The sequence below is a fragment of the Macrosteles quadrilineatus genome, unplaced genomic scaffold (genome assembly GCF_028750875.1).
Source record: "Macrosteles quadrilineatus isolate MER2022 unplaced genomic scaffold, UCM_ALF_1.0 Scaffold_2__2_contigs__length_208266976, whole genome shotgun sequence".
Lineage (NCBI taxonomy): Eukaryota > Metazoa > Arthropoda > Insecta > Hemiptera > Cicadellidae > Macrosteles > Macrosteles quadrilineatus.
Window position 1 is genome coordinate 168156037 of NW_026542595.1, and position 20312 is coordinate 168176348.

Here is a 20312-nt window from a genome sequence, read left to right on the forward strand (position 1 = left end):
TTATAAGGCCAGCTGAAGTCAATGTTTGGTTAAAAGTTGAGTTATATTCTGAAACTGAGACATAGAAATTGAATATCGAGTTCTAAAAAATATAATTTCCTATTTAAAAGTGGCTAAGGTTGTAAAGGGGACTATTAACAGTTATAATGTAACAAACATACATATTTACATTAATGTTAAAACAATAAAAATATCTACAAAAGTGTTTCATGATTGTGATATTATTTTCAGATGTTTCCAATGTCATCATTGCTGAGGATGGGGGCTATTATGCGTCATTTGCTTGTTTCCTTATTCCAGTCTCATTTATTTAACAAATTCATTTCATTTAAATATGTAATTGGTATTGTTAATTTACCTCCGATTTTTTTTAAAGATTTTGTACTACAATATTAGTATGGATATCATATTCAAGTATAGAAGTTTAAATGTTTTAGTTCAGAATTTGAATTAGGTGTATAAAATAGCTTTTAAAGGGAAGTGAAACTTTGACTTAATAACCTTAAGCGAGAAAGACAAACGTTATTATTGGCATTTGTATAATTAAAAGAGGATATTACTCAATTAGACATTGTTAGTAAATATATTTAAAAGAAAATATATACAATTGTTTTCTCAAAGAATACTCTAACTACTTCAAACTCCGATAATAGATTATCTTTGCCAACAGAGACGAGACAATCTGAACAATTCAATTAATCAATTTATGATCCCTGAAGGCAGCGAACTATTAACAACAATTAATTGAGCGTCTCAAGTCGCAAGTCTTTGTCAATTAATACTGCTTTGTGCTCAGAGTTTTAGACTCTTGGTAACTTGAACTATTATTAGAGGTCTTTGTTAATTACGTTAAAATTAATGTGTGCACAAACGTTAAACAGAAAAGGTTAAGTTTACCTGCTTTGTTTACAAAACTGATTTCAATTTACGAGGAAAGCATTTCAAAAGCTTGAAACTCACGTAAATCTCAATTTCACTTGGTGTAAAGTGGTCAAACTAACAGGAAAAAACTCACGAATTGACATACCGTAGTAAAAAAATAATACATTATACTGAGTATTTTAGGCATGAAAATGGTTTGTCAAAAACCATTTAAACATGCAATGGTAAAGTTTGGGACTTAATAGTCTACGTAAAGGGTGGTTTGATTTTTAGGTAAGTGCAATACAGTACAGTATTTCGGATCGGTTACTAATCCAGAAATTTCGATTTTAAAACAATCTATTTATTTGTAAATTGATTTATTATTTTTGTTGATTCTCATAGAGTGTAGCTTCTTATGAGTGTTAAAAAATACTAGTTGTTTCCAGTTAATAATATTACCTACATTTCCATGTCATTTTAATAATTTAAATACAATTTTATCTTGTCACTACATAATAAATCAAAAGTCAATACTCAATAGGCTACTGTTTTGATAAAGGTTTTAACAGAGTACACAATACTGCCTGACAGAACAGTTAACATTTACATCTTACTTTTTACATGTTAAAGGTGACTCTTTCCATAAGATTTTTTCGCAAACACTCTAATAACGTCTTTAATCAGAATACCTTGGTTTCGTTGTTTTTTCACCATTATTTTTAGGTAATTGAAAGCGTGGTACGTACAATGTCCAATGCTCAAAGCAGGACTATGACAGATAAGACCAACTTTTTCAAGTGTCTGTCCTTGAAATTTTGTGATGGCAAAAGCGATTCGGCATTTGAAACTGCAGATGTTTGAATTTCAGGAGAAAATTTCCCTCTGACGATTCTAAACTTAATTAGAATAATAATACTTGTTTTCCAGCCGAACTTCCAGTAATCATTTTCATAGACTTTGTCATTAATCTCTTTCATTATTATTCTGGTTCCATTAACCTGTAGTTTTTATGGATTTCAATTTCTTGTTAAAATTAAAATTCCACCTTTTTATAAACATAACAACATAACTTGTGAGACATAACCACTTGGTGTTAAAGTGTGGAGAAAATCATTAAGGACATGTAACCGGTCTTCCTCTTCTCGAATCAAAGTGTCCACTCAGTAGTAAACTCTGCTGTCATTATTTAGTTGCTTAGCTAATTTATTATTAATTTGGTCACCATGTTCATTCTTTGGTTAAATTATTGCATGAATTTTGTCTTTTTAAAGCATTTTCAGAGAATCGTTCACTGAAGGTTTTGTCAATGATATTTTTATTCGCAATACATTGTGGTGGAAGACTTATGAATGTCTCACAAAGACCATTAAGGTAGCTCTCTTGGCCATTCCTTGTTCGTAAAGGATATTCAGCAAATATTGATTCCCTTGGATTCGCTCTTATGTTTTTAGCAAGTGAAATATTTTTAAACATTGACCATAAAGGTGATATAATTATTGAATTTTCTACCATTTCACAGCGACTCGCACCAGAGACTATGGTAGCTCATTGCCAGATCTTACCTCAAAAACCTTTCCACCAAAAGGCATTGCTTGGCCTTCTCTTCTGGCGATATCTCGCAGTAATCATTCTACAGATGATAAAGCATACTTATTGGACATAGAAGCTTCATCCCATAATATTATTTTACACATATTTAGCTTCGTTACTATTGGATTTTATTCCGGAGACTGAGGCTGGCTCATTTAATTTTATTGGCAATTTAAATCTGTTTTGTGCTGTACGCTAAGACCTCGTAAGTCATAATAGTCTGTTTTGTGACAGCATCTGTCCGTGCAATATTTAAAAAAATCAAGCGGTCACATAATATTTCTTTGAATTTCAAAAACCAGCGTAGGTAACTTTTCACAATTTATTATCATGCCATCTTTGTTGTAAATACAACGCCGAATCGCAAACACGGGAATGTTTCTTCTAGGTAGAATTTTATGATAATCAAAATTAGGTAAACAGAAAAAGTAAATACTAAAATGACAGAAGGGAAACAGGCTATTTTTATGAAGACAGATTGTTTTAAAGAAATAAATCATATGTTAGGTAATCTTAACAAACTTTTACTTGTATATTTAAAATACATGAAAACTAAAATACATGAAGTCCAATGGGGCAAAGCACATTGAACTGAGCGTGACAAAAGTTATTCGATGACTTCTACAGAGAATTCCCTTTAATTTGACACCTTAATCATCAAAATCGGTTCATAAATAAAAGAGTTTTGCTGTGCACAAGAAATTCCTTACGGAATTAGTATAATAGATTTTTCATGATAAAGTAATATCTTTACCTGGATACACCACACCACAAATAATATCTTATAGATTTTGAAACTGAAATTGGTTGAAGAGATGCTTGGTGGCCTGGTGAAATAAAGTAAGGCTTGACGTTAACGGAAACAGCTATGTTAGAAGTTTTCACATAAAAACTTGCAGCCGCATTTCCCCGAAGGAGTCCTCAAACAGATTTTTGTTTTGTTTATTGCTCTGGTTAAACAATAACTCAACCTACTTGCACTTCAGGGACTCCTTTGATGCATGCCAGTCGTTAGCCAAGTTTTTATTCAAAATAAAAGCAGAGTGCGTTAGTGCATTGATATCACATACACAATGAAGGAAATTGTTTATTAATGATAAATCAAACCTTCACTATGATATTTTGTATTCAACCCCTTTGTACTAATTTATATTGGAAACATGAAACCCCCGATAGAAAGGGAAAATAGGAATAAAGAGAGAGGTAAGCCCTGATGTATGGTTTGTTAACATATTGCAGTAGTTAGGACTACCACAGAAGCAACAGTAAAGCAATGAACTCATTCACTCTACTTTTAATTAAGTTTCAATTAGACAGTGCAGGTAGCATAGTCTATTTAAATGCTATGAAACAATGTGCAGTACAATAACAGCCAACAGCTAGTGTATATTACATCCCTAACTGGTCAGTACTCTAGTCTAGTGGAAGCATACAGTCAATGGTTGGGACTACTTGTTTAACAAGCGTTATCAGTTCAAAGCAGTACCACATAAAGCCCCACTAAGTTAGCTCAGAGAATAATGCAATATTTTTCATCCTGTCTATTAAAAAAGAAAGTTTTCGGAACCAGATTTTAGATACCAGATTGTCTGGAAACATTGTTATTTAAATTTTAATGTAAAATATCTGCAATATTCTCGTAGATAACGTATACTCACCATCACCAAAAATGAACTTCCCTCTACCGGTAAGTAATCTGTGGTATTATCTGGGAATATATTACCGGTAAGCTATACAATCTTTACTAATTCCAAGAAAAAATTGAAAATATAAGCATTGGATAACAGGACAACTTTTTACAGTTTAACTAGTCTTTACAGTGATAGTTTAATAAGTTATTACACAAAGTCTAAAAATATACATAGGTTCTTTCTCAATCAGTAAATTATAGGCTATATTAGTGTTAAGTGTTAAACTGAAATAATTTATAAATGCCAAGATGTTCTTCTGTAATCACAGCACGCCTTCAGCCAAACTAGTTTTAACCTGTAATTTCCCTCTTAAATTCACTTAACAGCTTTGGACATGTTACTCCAATTGAAGCTGTTCCGTGGGTTAAAAAGTGGTTTCAATTATAATGATTTTGTGGAAGGCTAATTATAACCTAACAATCAACAACCAAAAGTAGGATTTACAAACAGTTTGGATACTGTGTGGTGCAAAATATATTTTCCGTGCAAAATATTAAAGCTTTGGCAAAAACTTAGCACTTGAGGAAGAAGATAACATTTTAAATCTTTGTATTGATAGTAACAATGGTCATAATATTGTTTAGGACTAGGAGTGTCTAATATTGAAATAATTAATTTTCTTCATGTTTTAAAATTGCACATAAACTAAACTCAATAAAGTAAGGAGTTTGTTAACGAATCCTAAAAAACTTTTTTTATGCCAATAAAATCAAGTAAATCGATTCAACAAAGTTGTATTATGTATTGTTATTAGCTTTTCTAGAAAATTACAGCATTAACTAGGAAATTGTACAGTTGGAATTCTTCAACAAAACCTACTGTTTAGTAGTTAATGTTTTAACAGGTTTAATGTTGGAAAACTTGCCTAGCAAGCACATTCCGACCAACAAGCAAGTAGGGAAGTAGGGGTTGTAAGGTGTAAGGGAAGATAAGCTTCTCAGAGGGATTGAGGTCAAACATTCTGTCCTCTTTAACCCCTCTCTGCTCTCACACATCATCCCTTCTCTCTCTTAAGTGCTTCTTACAAACAATCAACTCTTGGAATGAGATCTACTTCATTTGTTTAATCAAACCGAAGGTGCTTCGAAATTGCAACGCTCAAATCGCATAAAAACGTTATGCCTTGATTAGTAGAATCTATAATATTAAAACGAAATAGTGTTTTTTTATTTCACGATTCTGAATCACCCACTCGACGGATTTTCATGATTTTTGTGTTGAAAGAAAGATCATTTTGAAAACTAGGGAATGTCGAAGCCATAATTTTAATTTAGGGTCCCAGTTTTTTTAGAAATTAAGTTTTAATTTCTTTAAAGTCTAGCAGCCGACGCTAAGATTCTAAACTAGCTTTTGGCATAAAATCATTTGTTTAACTCAACAGCTGTAAACATTCAGCTTTTGTGTCACAAATTCAGCATTTGGATAAAATTAAAATACATACTAAGAGTTGACTTATTTATACTATGTGTAATGCTAATCATTGATACGTTCAATCATTCGATAAGAGGATGAAAGATTATTTAAATATACATAGGTAAAATACTAGGATGTTCAAAGGATTTTTTAAATAATCTTTGTAATCTTCGGTTTGTTTTAGTGCAATATAATTTTCTTTTAACTAACAGCTGGGGCCCATTTCATAATAAAGTACAAACTAATATTATTAGTAAATCAGCTGATCGCCCAATGCAAATCTAATGGAAATAACAAGTTACAAGTTGTAACTTGTAACTTGTAGTTTATTATGAAATGGGCCCCTGGTTGAATATAAAAATGCTCTGTAGAACTATGAGGTTATTTTTTTTTACTCTGATTTGTCATTGATTTTTAGGAAATAAGTAACATTAGTAGACCACCGAGAAAGGTAACACCATCGATGTATACAAGTCGAGGCTCTGTACACGAGTCTTAAAAAAAGGATATGCAAATTATTATACTGCTAAACTTTTTTAGGAAAGGGTAGGAAAATCCAATTTTACACGTTTTAATTCGTCTTGGTTTGTTTACAATCAATGTTTTTGAATGATTAAACTTTGTTTGGATTAGGCCCGGAATTATTGATGTCATTAAGAAGGAGATCAAGAATCTTTAGGAATACAATTTTAAATTACCACCACAACCCAGACGGGTTTTATCCAAAGATATACAGATATGAATGACATAGATTGAGCACAACGTCATCATTGACCTAGGATACTGCGATTAGACTAACCATCCTTTTATGAAATCTAAAAAGTTGTTTGGCGTGTGTTTAGTTGTGGTTACGTTTGGAGGTGCTGAATATTTTATAGTTTAAATAAATGAATATGGGGAATTAGGGTGTACATTGATTCAATGAGGGTGGTTTAATTAATAAGGATATTAGAACTGATACGGGATGGATAATAAACATAGACAATTAATTACGTCTACGTCACTAGCTTTACTAGCGTGTTTTACGTTTTAAATTCCTTTAACATGTGACCAGTTCTTTTGTTAAAATGAATATTATTTTATTTTTGACTCAGCTGTTTACCAAAACAAACTTAATGTTGTTGTTTTTACTTTTCTTTGTTTACACTTTTTTATTTAGCAATTGATGCAGTAATAAAGGATATGTGTGGACGATTCGTTTAATGATGTCAGGACACCAACGTTATAATTATGTGTACTGTGAATTTTATTGGATGTTTTAGTTTTATTTTAGGGAGTTTATATTCAGACCTACTGGAAATTGTGTATGGTATGAGTAATTGTATTGTGTTGATATTGATTATGGCAGAGGCAGGTATGCGATAGAAATGGAAGGTGATATCGTTGACTAGGCCTATACACTTTCTCAATTGATAATTACTCTTTCTACTGTAGGCTGCTATAAAATTTGTCTTTATACGTGTAAGCTAGCTGTTCTGATTTACAGTATACACAGTTTTAACTGACTACTCCCGTGCGTAGGACGGGCTAACACCTCGTTTTATTTACTCTTCAATAACAAAAGATTCAAAATTTTGTTTTTATGTGTAGCCCATCAAGAGATTGTTCTATTTTTCTACTTCTAGAGTAGATATTTAGGTTAGGGTAACTCAGGGATCAAGATACAATTAAAACAAGGAATTTTGAGTCTTGCCGTTGATAAATTCACTTACATTTAATTGAATTAGCCTTGTGAACTATTTTATTAATAAATCAAATAACTTAATTTGTTAAGACATTAAAAACACAATAGGATAGGTCCATGACAAATAATGTGTTAAACATCCTTAAATACAGGTCTTAAGCATGTTTACCAAGCATGTATTTTATCATAGTGTATTTAGCAGAAAACTAATCATCAGTATTTCAAAGCAAGTTTTTAAGTACAGAACCAGTTAGCACCAACTTCCTCTCAACTATCACTAGCATTATCACAGCAGGAAGAGGCAAGAATTTGGAAACCTAACAATACAACTAGCCTCCTTTGTATGATAAGATAGCTTTGCCCAACACTAAAACTTACACACCTCCACTACAGACCAAACAAACTTCCACATACCAGTTGATATGGCTCTGGAGTGTTTATACTGTGTTGAAAGTAACATTATTTCAGTATTATTATTCAGTAGGCTATGTCAAGTAACCTTAATATTTCTTATTGTAAAAGTGGGAAAATAGTTTGTGAATCATGATGTACTTAATATATCCACATTTTTTGAATACAAAAGGTGTTGTATTTGAAAGAATTTGTTTTACTCGGACGATAAATTTATTGTGCTTGAAACGTTTTCTGTATTGCACCTAAAAATATGTGTTTTTCATCATATCGCACTGACACTCTCAAAATTAGACTCATTAAAATAATACTCAAGTACTTTTAAGTACTTTTTTGTGTTAATTTTTGTCAAGTACTTTTAATACACTGAGTTACATGGTGTTGCTCAATTTTCAACACAGCTTCTAAAATAAGTAAATACTGTATTAATTTGACCAAAATCTGACAAAAGTATGATAGTCATTGGTATTGTAATTTTGGCAACTAAGAATATACTGTATGAAGTTTTTTTAAGATGGTTCTCGTAAACAGAGCAGCCTTTTACAGTTACTAAAACTATGAATCTTTAACTCATAAAATATTTGCGCATTGGTAGTTTCATTAAAAGTACAAAAGGAACCCAAATAGGGCAACAAGAGACGGCTTGAGTGTGATATTTCATGCTCTACAGCAGATCTAGGCTGAATATTTGCATGAAGCCCATTCTAGGCCGTGTATAATTGACGCCAATTAATTAATTTGCAGAAATTGTTCATGCAGCTTTCCAGATGAAAGATATGCCTCAACTTTCCCATAAACTTTTACACAGAATGTGCGCTTTATAATAAGCTAATTTGGCTTTTGTTTTAATAAACATTCCTGTGAGAACGAGGAGAGTTCTCATGGTCACGTTACATTGACGAGTTTCAGCAGTCTGAATACCGATATGGTATTTTATTTAAAACTGCTCGGATATTTAAAATTTCTAAGTAGGTACATTCACAATATATATTCCTTTTCAAACAGTGTCTATTTCTACATAATTATTTAGTTTTTTGATGAAATCACAGTTAAAATGTATACCTCGGGTTGTGGCAATAACGGCAGCGTCGCAAATATGTGGCGATCGGTAGCGAATGTGTTAATTTAGAAATTGAACAACATAAATTAAAAATCACCAATCACCTCAACAACCCGTCTAGATTTTTAAAAGATCAGAAACTGTATGTAAATTTACAGTAACAGGTATCAACTATAGAAGAAGATATTTTTAGCTATCTACAAAAAAAACCCCTTTTAAACTTTAATCGTATATAGGCCTACACCTTTGGGTACCTACTCAATCAAGTTTTACATTCATGTCATTTTTAATGCAATTGCTCTTTAGGTACATTTCGTAATCCAGAAATCATTTCTTTAGAAGATACTCGAACTTGAAACACTAAAAGCACTACAAAATATTATCAAACATATATTAAAATAAGCTCATTTGTTGACTAACGTGTTGCAGTTTATAAAATTATGTCTTTTATCAGCAGTAATATTTTAATACCAAAATTTATTCACCTTGCTACCATTGTTTTTTGTCAGTGACAAAGGAGCGCAGGCAATACAGTGAGCACAAAGCCTATTGTCACAGTTGTATTTAAACTTCAGTCAGCTTGTTTGTTTGTAATCACAGCTGTTATCACCAAAGTACCAATTAAAGAGAGAAGAGGTTTCCTAACAGCTGTTAAGTGAGCAGTTCATTTCCTATTACGGTATAGCTACGGTCCTAACGCTACTTGTTTCAGCTTCACTGATAACCCTTGGATTAGTACTGTTTGTAGGGTTATCTACAATTATTTTTAGCTACGAAGCTATTTTTAAATTGCATTTGATAGTTGAAACTACTGCAACACTGATTGCATTATGCTAATCTTAATTTATTACGTACCGTAATTAAATTTTTGTTGGCAGTTTTTACTGCATGAAACATGATTTTAGGCCACAAATAAATTATTTACAACTTTTGAATGCAATCGTCGAAGCCGTTTTTGAGCTCTGTGCAAGCAAGCAAGCAAACATACAAGCAAAAGACATTGCTCATATAAGAGTATACGATTACAAAATCAGTGTAAATAATGCAGCAAATTGTGAATCTAAATCAATGTCATCGCATAAAACATGAATTAGGCCTAAACAGAGTTATCGGAAAGCAGAACTAAATTGTAAATGGAATTTGGTGGCTCTCTGGACCTATAGATGCTCGACCTAACAGAGTTCTTTAAGACGTTAGATTAAACAGAAGGTGGTTGCTACCTATTTGTTGCTACCTATTCAATGATTCCACTCTAGGAAATAAAATTAAAATCAACCTAATTATTACATCCTAAATAAATAGTAGGTACTGGTACTTAAACAAATATTATTCTAAATGTCAACGCTCATGCATAACTTACTGTGGTTGAGGACTCGTAAAGCTTCTGAAGTTCATCGTAAAGCCACATCTCCACAGCTAATCTCTTCCTAATCAGTGACATCTGATGACTCCCGTACTTCGCTGTCAAGAACTTCTCTCTCCTCTCCTTAACTTCGCCTTTCTCGATGAAGTTGACATGAAGACCAGTCTTTGCAGGACTTCGCCTCTCCTCCACTTCACCACCGCGTAGCACACCACACTCCATTCTGTACTGTCCTGCCTGGAAAAAGAAAAAAACCATTGAAAATGTTCAATTACGATAAGTAAGATATGATAAGGATTTGTTTCACTAGATTGTTACACTTAGATTGTTGTTGCACTAGCACAACAAATATTTATATCAGAAAAGTTCAACTAATGTGTGTGAATCAAAGTAAAAATCCTGTCAATTGATTTGTATTCAAACAAATCGCATTAGACTCATCCATAAAACCCAAGGATTGATTGACATTAGGTATACAATCAATTTGTAAAATCCCACTTCAATCAATGATCATAGATGAACTTGACAATGAATCTTTTAAGCTACCGGTACCACTAAACCCTGGCAATGGCAATCCATGTGACTTGTATTAAAATTCAAGTTTAGAATTGGTTAAACTTAATCATAACATGTGGAATAAACATAAAATGCATCTAAGTCAATAATAAATGTAAATTAGGCATGATTTTTTTAGTTATGATCAATGAAAATTCAGAAAGAAAGGAAGTATAATGATGGGATCGGCCTCACCTATGGATCAACGACCTCCCGCACAGAAGACTGACACCTACTATATATCGCGAAATACAACACCGAAAGAACACTACGATGCTTGAGCTTGCACTAAAAAACTGGCACTAAATCACAGAAGCGGTCAAGTTTGAGGGAATCACTCTAAAAATAAACAAACGACAATTAGTAAACTGACACTTGGGCAGACGACGATAGACTGGGAGTTTTCCGCCGCGGCCACCACAGGAGGCGAGCGCTAGTGTCGCTCCTTTGTGAATCGAGCAGAACAATCGTGTTTTGGTGACGTAATTCAAGTTGTCTTGCTTTGCCAGCTGTTTGTTAGATGAAGTAAACATCCCCTCAGGCTAATCATAATAATAAGTTGCGGTTAGTCATCGAAGAAACCGGTCCTAGGAAGCAATGACCATCAAATGAAAATATTTAGGTTCTGTTAATGACCCCTTATTTACAAATTTATTCATCTTTGCTTTGTGTTATGCCATTTATAACCATTACAACCGTTCATAAACCATCGTCGAGTAAGTTTTAGGCCTAATTTACATAATGAAGAGGACAACATACAAAGCACACATTTGTCAACAGTTTTTTCAATGCGTTCCTTTGTTGCATAACATTTATTCTGAAGTAAACCAGTCCTCAAATGTATTACCGGTAAGTAATGATAATTAATTGTTTTCTTCTCTCATTTAGTTTGTGTAGTGGGTTAGCCATATACGTAAATAATACACACAAGAGCTTGTTTTTTTTTTATTTGCAAATTGTATCGTATAAAAATTATTGGTATTTGAAGGTGTTTAATATTCTAAAATCTATATTTACGGAACACAGTGCCCTTAACCATATTAGTTAGCGAAATACAGTACAATGTGTTGCTTAGAAAAAGGTTTCCATTAAAAACACTACGGTAATTAATTGAAAACTGATTGATTGTCTGTGATGAAATATCAACATGAAATAGTTAGCTCTCACCACAATAGCACCTAAACCCATGCCTTATTCAAAACCAATAAATTTCCCAAAATGTAAGAATTGCACAGACAATTAATTATAGGGAATGGAATACTCTCTTTTTAACAGAGGGCCTCGCTTACAAGTGACCATGGGATTACATCGCAGTTGGAACAGCTTATTGTAAAACAAATCACAAAATGTACAAAAATAGTGAATACCCTAGCCACCTCTTTGGTTGTAGATTATAATTAATTATTGCCAGGAGAGCCATATTATAGCGCCTTCAGTTAAACATAATGCAATGCTGCAGACATTCTAGCTTGGAAGTTGCGTCTAGTAAATTGCAGGCGCTCTCAACCCAACACACAATGTTACAATTTTAGGAATTAAAATGTTTGTTCATACATACAGGGGTTTTTAATAGACCTTTTGGGACAAACAAAACAATTAAACAATACTTGTTTACCATTAATACGACTTATTAGGCTGAATAACAGTAATTTAATAATTTGCTGATTAAAATGACATAATGAGATATAGAGACAAAAAATATTATTAAATTATTTAGTAGCCACTAATTGATTAAATCCACTCATCGTCGACGGGTTCACTTTAAAATGGTCTTTTTATCAAATTTTAAAGTGTTTTGTTTACTACCACATTTTTTTATGATTTAATTGGACAAATAGCAACACCTTTTAATTGCAGTGAATTAGAACACGATTTGTGAAAAAGTATCTAGATATAATAGTCTTTTCTGGGTTATAAACTACATTAGATACTTGAATTATAATATATTGAAATAAGTTAAAACACTACAAACAATTTATTGAAATTTAGTTTAAAAAATCATTTTAATAATTTTTTTTATAAAAATCGTTTTGTACACATTCTGTGGTGGGTAAGATTTTTTGCCGTAATATCCAAGTCCAAAAATTAATACAATGAATTCTCGGAAATTAAACTACGTCCACATGTTTAAAAGATGTAGTCTATAATTTGTTTTCGTTTCCCTATACAATATTGTAATTTTTGACCGAATTTCAGTTTGTCTTAACAACGAAATTATAGAGAATATCCTGAAGTAAGCTTTTATTTGTGAAATATTATTTATACTGCATTTCAAACATTAATCACTATCAATTACCATCTATTTTATATTAGTACGGAAAAAAATCACAATATTGGGAAAAACACCTATTAAAAAAAACCTGAAATTAACTATAGAAAAAATTTGTCTTCCACTTTTCCTCCCACCCTTTTCACAAAGCATACTCTACCAGAAAATCCCCATTTCGTTAGCGTAACAAGAATCAAATCGTGACAAAAACAAAGAGAGAAACAGGGCAAGGCCTCGCGAGGGGCAAGGGGCACTCAACTGAACAGACAGTCGTAACTCGTGTTGGGCAACTGACTGGGCGAACATGGGAATGTACTGGGCACTAACTAGATTGACGCTTTGTAGATATGTAGCTTTCTGTCGTTGACTTTGGGTTACTAAAGTAGACTTTTCATCTGTGAACCAGTTGTATCAATTTCCTTTGTGAAAATGTGTCACTGTCTAAAATTCAATTTTCTCCTTTTAGATTTTGATAGGCTTACCGTAATAATTACACGATGTTATAGTTATGAGTTTTGGCTTGGTTAAACAATAGACATATTTGACAGAAGACAGTTATTTACACTATCTCTGTCGGTGGTTAAATTCAACTAGGTCCATTTTCATTTTCTGGTTCTATATAGCTGCAACTAACATGAGAATATAAGGTTTAGTTCCATTCATAGGTAAATGTTATACTGCTTATCATTAAATAATAAGCCAGACAAACTCGGTAAGATTTTAATGGTGAAACGCACCCAACGATGTTTTAGTTTTATTTGTCAATATGTTACGCTCATTTTCCTTCTCTGGCAACAACTTGAACAAACATGTTAATGGAATGTTAAGTTTTATGATAAATTTGTAGTTGTTCTATGTTGAGGCTGTGCTCAATATCATCGTCTGAATCATAACATGACAAGTCGAACAACATAGTGAAATTGTAGTAATAAAACACAGGTTAAGATGGATTATGCAGTACCATACTATCCCCACCAGTTTGGTAAAACGGTTGTGCGCCCTGCGCACTCTCGTAGTTCTATTCAATTACAGTATGTTTTATTTTCAAAATGTACAACTAACGTGGACATGGAATGTAAAGTTTTGTCTCTAATCAAAGAGTCCGCTGATGTCAAAGTTCTGTTGTTAGTGAATTTCTCATTTAGTGAATAAGTTTTATGTTTAGCTATAGCTTACAACAGTTGTCCTTTAAGTTTGATCTAATCATTCTCTTAACAGTAATATACCATCACACTCTGTCTGTGGCTACCTTAATTTTTATTCTCTGACAAAAACTTCAATGTAGTATGAGAATTGAATGTATCTAAATGTGTCATCTTTTGAGGCTCCAAGAAAATTCCCAACGAAAGGGAAACACTTCGCAGTCTAGTGGTTTTACATGAATGAAAGCCGGTCTGGAGTCCGGGGTATCCTCAACCTCGTGTTCTAGAGGTTCGCCCAAGTAACGGACTCTCTCCCTCTCTCTCGCTCCTCGGGGTGGGCAGCAGAGTGGGCAGAAAGGCCAAATTGCACGTCACCGATTAATAGATGTCCGAGCGAAACCGGTTGAGAGTTTTGGTGTTGCAAGGCCGCTCCGCCCGCGGTCCGCTAACAATCACATTTGCCCACGAAGTACTGAGACCGACCGAGGAGGAGAGCCCAAGTCAGACATTCAGAAATAAAAGTTGAAGTTGGTTGAAATAGGGCAGATTTTTTATGGTTTTGGTAATAGCACAGGCAAAAGGTCATTGGTCTATAGTCTGTAAGGTTTTATTGAATAATTTAAAACCTTTCAAGAGACAGGCTATTCAAAATAATGTAGTCAAAGAAAGAGTACCAAACAATATTTTGGACGATCAAAATTAAACTAAATATACAAATAATTTAGTTTAAATTCAGTGGAGCTTTGTATAGTAGTTTTGCGGAATAGTATATTAGTTCTAGTGCAGATAGTTAACATTATTATATGAGGAGAGTGCGATGTTGAATTGATAATTGATTTCCAAACGGTATGGACACTTTGTAATTTAAACTTGATCAACCAAAAGAGAAAGAAGTTTCCTCTGTTTAATTTTATGTCGGGTGAACGGATTTGTTCTATAGTTGTTATGTATGTGGTAAGTATTCTTCCAACACCGCCAAAAAATTTCTCTAGTGCTATTCTGCATGCGCTAAAATATCATGCATGCATCAAAAAATTTGTAGGAAATGTTCTCACCGCTGTCACTTCATAACCCAATAGTTCAAAATATTGGGATCTTTTGCATACTTAGCTCCGCTAAAATATATTTGCCTAAATATACATCTTCCTAAATAATCCCAACCAGGCAAACCTAACTTCCAAACATCGTGACCTTTAAGAAGTCGTACTTCCCCATAAAGGCAGGTAATATACATATTACAAACTAACCATTCCATGTTTTCTGTCTGAATAGTAGAAGCCTTACCGATTAGTACTATCTCTGTGTTCCATCTCAGACTGTTCAGGCCGAAGAAAATAACCGACTTGACTACTTTTACACTGTGGGAAAGAACGTGTACTTTGTCACATCTTGATAACACAACACCGCTCCCGCCAAAAACACCGCTACCCGCCAAAAGTCTGCGCTTGTATGTGGAACGTGAGATTCCTTATCCGTTGTTGTTTATTTCCCATAAGACTTCCGTATTTTCTCGCAACAATGGCGGTTAAATCACTCTCCCGGGTTATCTTGGTCTTTGAGGTTGCGTTTCCTTTGCTCCAGATATGGTTACGTCGTTGTTACTTTTTGAATGGTTTACCTCAACAATGTGTTTAGAATGTTATGATGTCACTGGGCTCAATGATCTTGACTGAATTTCATGACTATTTCGTCTGAAAACTTAGAGATAGTATTAGACGTACTCAATCAATCTGGTTAAGTACAGAATCCTAAATTGTAAGATGTTCTTCCTGTATTTCGTGGAATCGTGTTGAAGATCACGACTTACATGTGTTTATTTAAATGGAAAATATTCAAATACGATTTATTTTTGGGATGGTTACTCCGATACTCGTACTGTACCATTCGCTTAAAAACACATGCTATGAAAATAAAAAAATTCCAAGCACAGGCCCGAGGTCTTTGATGGCGAGAAAATATTAGGCTGAAATAATAGAGTACCAATAACTTATAAACGCTTGTTTAAATAGTTATTTGTGTAACTAGTAGCACGTTGCACTCGCGTTACGCATTATATTTTTCCAACAGTTACTATAAATCATATAAATAATTAGTCTTTCAATCACTATACAACACTTTTTAGGTTAGGTTAAATCCAAACGTTGATCGATATGGGAAACACTGCATCAGCTGATCTTAGTCTAAAATAAGTGTTGCCAACTTATTTTCGAGCGTACACGTATTATGTACCTAAAAAGCACATTGTTTTGTGTTGTTTCGCTGGAACACTAGAGTGCGACAAAAGTAAGTAATCGCAGCAATTAGCTACTTTGCGTGCTATATTCAGTGCATGGAAGCCAAGTTTGTCAGGTAACTGTAGTAAAAAATACGTTTAATATCATAGATCACACATGGTTTGAGCAACAGTTGAATACTAACAAAGCACACTTGGTAGGATTGGTGAAGGAATAAAGAATACTTGTGGACAGTTCGTGTTAGACGGTAAGGCGCAGGTAGGCAACCTGAGTACAGACTCAGACTCCCTGTATCTGGATTGCCTATCCAACGCCGTGGCATTGGCGCTCTCATTACGTTCTATAAAATAATAGCCCTGCTTCTCCAATCCCATACAACGTTGAGTATTCTAACATTTAGTTATTGCAAAAATGTTGCTTGAAATCGAACAGTTTATTGAGCAAGTACGTAAGTATTCCCAGTCTAATAAATTCGTTTATTTTATTATTTAAGCATTGCGAAAAATGTTAGAGTAGAGACATAATGACATTACACTTCAACAATAGTTACTAGTTCATGGGTAATCATTTTAAGAGATATTGTTTAAACTTTTCTCTTAGAACTAACCTTAAAAATGTCTAAAACAATTTATCCTTGCTCGCAAAGGAACTACAGCAAAATATAACATCGAAATCTGTATTATAAGGTCGTATTAAATTGGATGTTTATAATATAAACATGATCAATTCCTATAACTCCTATTGAATATACTTAAATCCATAAATTACCATAAAAATATAAACTATTCCATTATATAAGTCTAAACATGTTTAATTTACGTGGGTCACAAATTATTAACGTATAATCTATACATCACTGAGGAAACCACTAGGCTTAGGATGAAGTGCTTGAAGGGCTGAACTGCGCTGAGGCGATATCAACGGTCAAGTGCTGATACTGCTCATGATCATCGATCCGTCAGCAGCTGCTGCAGCCACCGCTAGAGTGCAGCACAGGCGTGCAACGTCGGCGAATTTAAGTGGTTTTAGTGCAAAAGAGGTAAATCACTATCTTCAAACAACTTTAATCTCTCAATCTCTGCTATTAACTCTATAGAGGGGGTTGTATGGTACCAGTGGTAGTTGGCGTCGTGGCCTTATTTTAAGGCGTCGGATGACATAATGTTTGCTAAACAACAAGTTGTTAAGAAATGATCTTTCTATTTCTGAAAGTAAGTCAAAATATGTTAGTTTTTACATTTATTCACCTTTTCGCTATTGTACTGTACACAATTGTCATTTTCCATCGACCATCAACATCAGCTGACAATATATTTACAAAACAACGATGCTAAAATTATAAAAGACGAGGTTTAGGGCCTTTCCCTTACAAATCCGTCGAAAAATATCGGCGGTGAAAACAAACACTCAATTATCTATAAACACAATAAAATCTTATATTTTCAAATCTAATAAAATATTTTTTCACAAAAAAACTATAGACTTTAGCATGTCTATAAATATAAAAGTATATGGCTTCCCAATGTACATCCATAAAATGTACCGTATAAAGTAACCAATAAATAAACCATGGTTGATTGTAAGATACAAGATAGATACATTTACGTGGCAAAAGTTGAGGAAAAAACATATTAAAACATAATTTTTACAGCAATTTAATTTTGGGATGTTTTCATAATTTATTAGGCCTATTTGGTAAACTAGGACATTTATCCTGTACAAGGAAACTGACTACAGTATTTCCCAGGGGTGTAGTTGAGTTTTAAACCTTGGTCTAAATATAAGGGGTTTCGATCTCTAACCAAGTCTCCAAAGTCTATTTTACTCAAAAAAGCGTGACATCTAGTAAGTTTTTTTGCTTTTCCTTGACAATATGTCTTACGTATGATTCCCACAATTCTCGGCACCGGATGTTCTGATGGTCGATGGCTCTCACATCCACATCCGGTGTGACGAGCATGATCACCGGAGTTTGCGTAAGTCTTCATTGCGACGAAGTTGCGACGTCTGGATTGCGATGCGTACCTCTCTCTCTCTCTCCTACTCATACTAAGTCATGCGAACTCTGGTAGAGTACCATAGCGATGTGGATATTCCAGTAAAGTAACCATTGATTATAGAAACAATCATAAAAGAGACTATTGTAAAATCTTAAGCCTGTTAAGCGTGTTTCAAGCCCAGTTAGGATTTAGTTATCTGTTGTGGGCTAAATGTGTCTATCCCATTTTAAGATGGATTTTACAGTATTCGACCTTCATGGACAAGCTTCCACGATCACGTATTGTTCAGTCGGGTTCTCCAGGCGACGACCGTGTCGCGACAGGATGATGGCTATCCGACAATTTGGCGTTTCGGCCTTGATGCAGAGTGTCATCTTCAGGGCAGCCTTATTTCCGAACAATGTATAGGTTAACGAGCTCTATTTGGTTAATATATTTTTAGTTAAAATTAAGTAAGAATTTAATGGTAAAATCCAACACCACTTTACATAAAATGGACAGAGATCTTGAAAATATTTTCAGATTCGCCATCATGATTGCAAATTAGAGGGTGGTTGGAGATTAGTTCCAGGATAGGTAAATGTAAAAAAGCGGACATAAAGCAACAAGACTTGGAGCAAAGTTACTGACTATAAACACCATTTTAGAACATTATTCAGTGATGCGCTACCTCCTCCAGGGTACGGCTCGCTAGGAATCAGAAGAAAATCTTAGCGCACCCCGGAGGAGGTATCACATAACTGAATAATGTTCTAAAACAGGGTTTATAGTCAGTAACTTTGCTTCAAGTTTGGTACAGAATACCAACACTCCATTGGTATGTTAAAAATGTAAATGCATGGGACTTTTTTCCACCCTGTGTAAATGTATGAATGTAAAGAGTTTTATTTGAGTCACTGACAGTGTATAAGCATAGATAAAACATACGGTATAAGTAACCTATGATCTATCGTATAAGGGTGTTATCGTTAAAAGATATTTTTCTATTTTAAACGATGTATGGTCTGTTTCAAGACCCATCAACTATCATAGTGTGTAAAACAAAACATAAATCTTCAAAAGTAGAACTTTCTGGGAAAGATTCATCCATGTTCTCTTAGAGCAAACCCCAACTAATCGAACTAAACATTCCAAATCCTTGTTAAAGTTGTCACCAGTTTTATAAATGAACGTAGTTCAATTGTGACACCGACAGATTGCGCTGATGTAAATGACTTACTTGATACTTTGTTGATAGCGTCAAACTGATATGTCAAATACTTCTACCATATTTTATGACACATCAACTAACTATCTTACTGACAAAAACAAAAACCACGGGAGAATTCCGAGTCAGCCTGTAGCCTACTTTGTGTGAAGCGCATTAAACTATTATTTTTAATAAAAATAGCCTTCAGCTGGTCAATATGGATGGGATGTGTACATCAGTATCCAAGTCAACGACAGTACTCCAGTATACTGTTTATCAAGAGCTAATGTGCTCCAGTGTTGGCCTCGGCCTAGATCGTCACACCTTTAACAAGTCTCGTGATGAAATGTACAACACTCTGTTTGATTTCAATATGCGCATTTTAGGAGTAAGAAAAGTGCAAGAATCACATGTTTTGAGAAACCAATATCTGTTGGAGGTTATAATAAGAGGTTATAATAAGATAATAAGATCAGTATGAGCATGTTTTATCTATGGTATGAGGTTGTACCATTCTTTAAATATAAAGTACTAACTTATTGATTTGTACTGTAATAGTTTTTGAATTAGCTGAAGACAATAGACGTTCATATTGTTAATGTAGACTACATTTTAGGCTTACTAAGCATTTGCTTGTTTAATGAAAACATCCCTGATTTATAATACATGCATGTGTTTTCAGTACCAAAGTCAATCACACTTGCATAATGACATCAAGTGTAATAGTCACACATAGCCTACTTCGCTTGGACACAGCAATACAACAGTTACAAATGTTACCGTATACTCGTCCTACATGACTCCAATACCGACCTCAGTGAGGTAACACGTTTTGAGGCTACCAAAG

At 33.8% G+C, this 20312-nt stretch overlaps 1 protein-coding gene across 2 annotated transcripts in view; it reads right to left on the reverse strand.

Annotated features, from left to right (window-relative positions):
- Nucleotides 1-20312, reverse strand: part of LOC128987462 (protein phosphatase 1 regulatory subunit 14C) — a 57185-nt gene that overhangs the window by 27105 nt on the left and 9768 nt on the right. Inside the window, exons 1-2 of one of the 2 annotated variants that reach the window (XM_054408318.1) lie at nucleotides 10827-11043; nucleotides 10074-10313 (exon numbers count right to left, since the gene is read on the reverse strand). In XM_054408318.1, coding sequence (XP_054264293.1) covers nucleotides 10074-10298 — 225 coding nt within the window. In that variant the 5' untranslated portion in view covers nucleotides 10299-10313; nucleotides 10827-11043. Of the gene's footprint in view, nucleotides 1-10073; nucleotides 10314-10826; nucleotides 11044-20312 lie in introns of those variants that run through there. The other variant, XM_054408317.1, reaches the window with a different exon arrangement.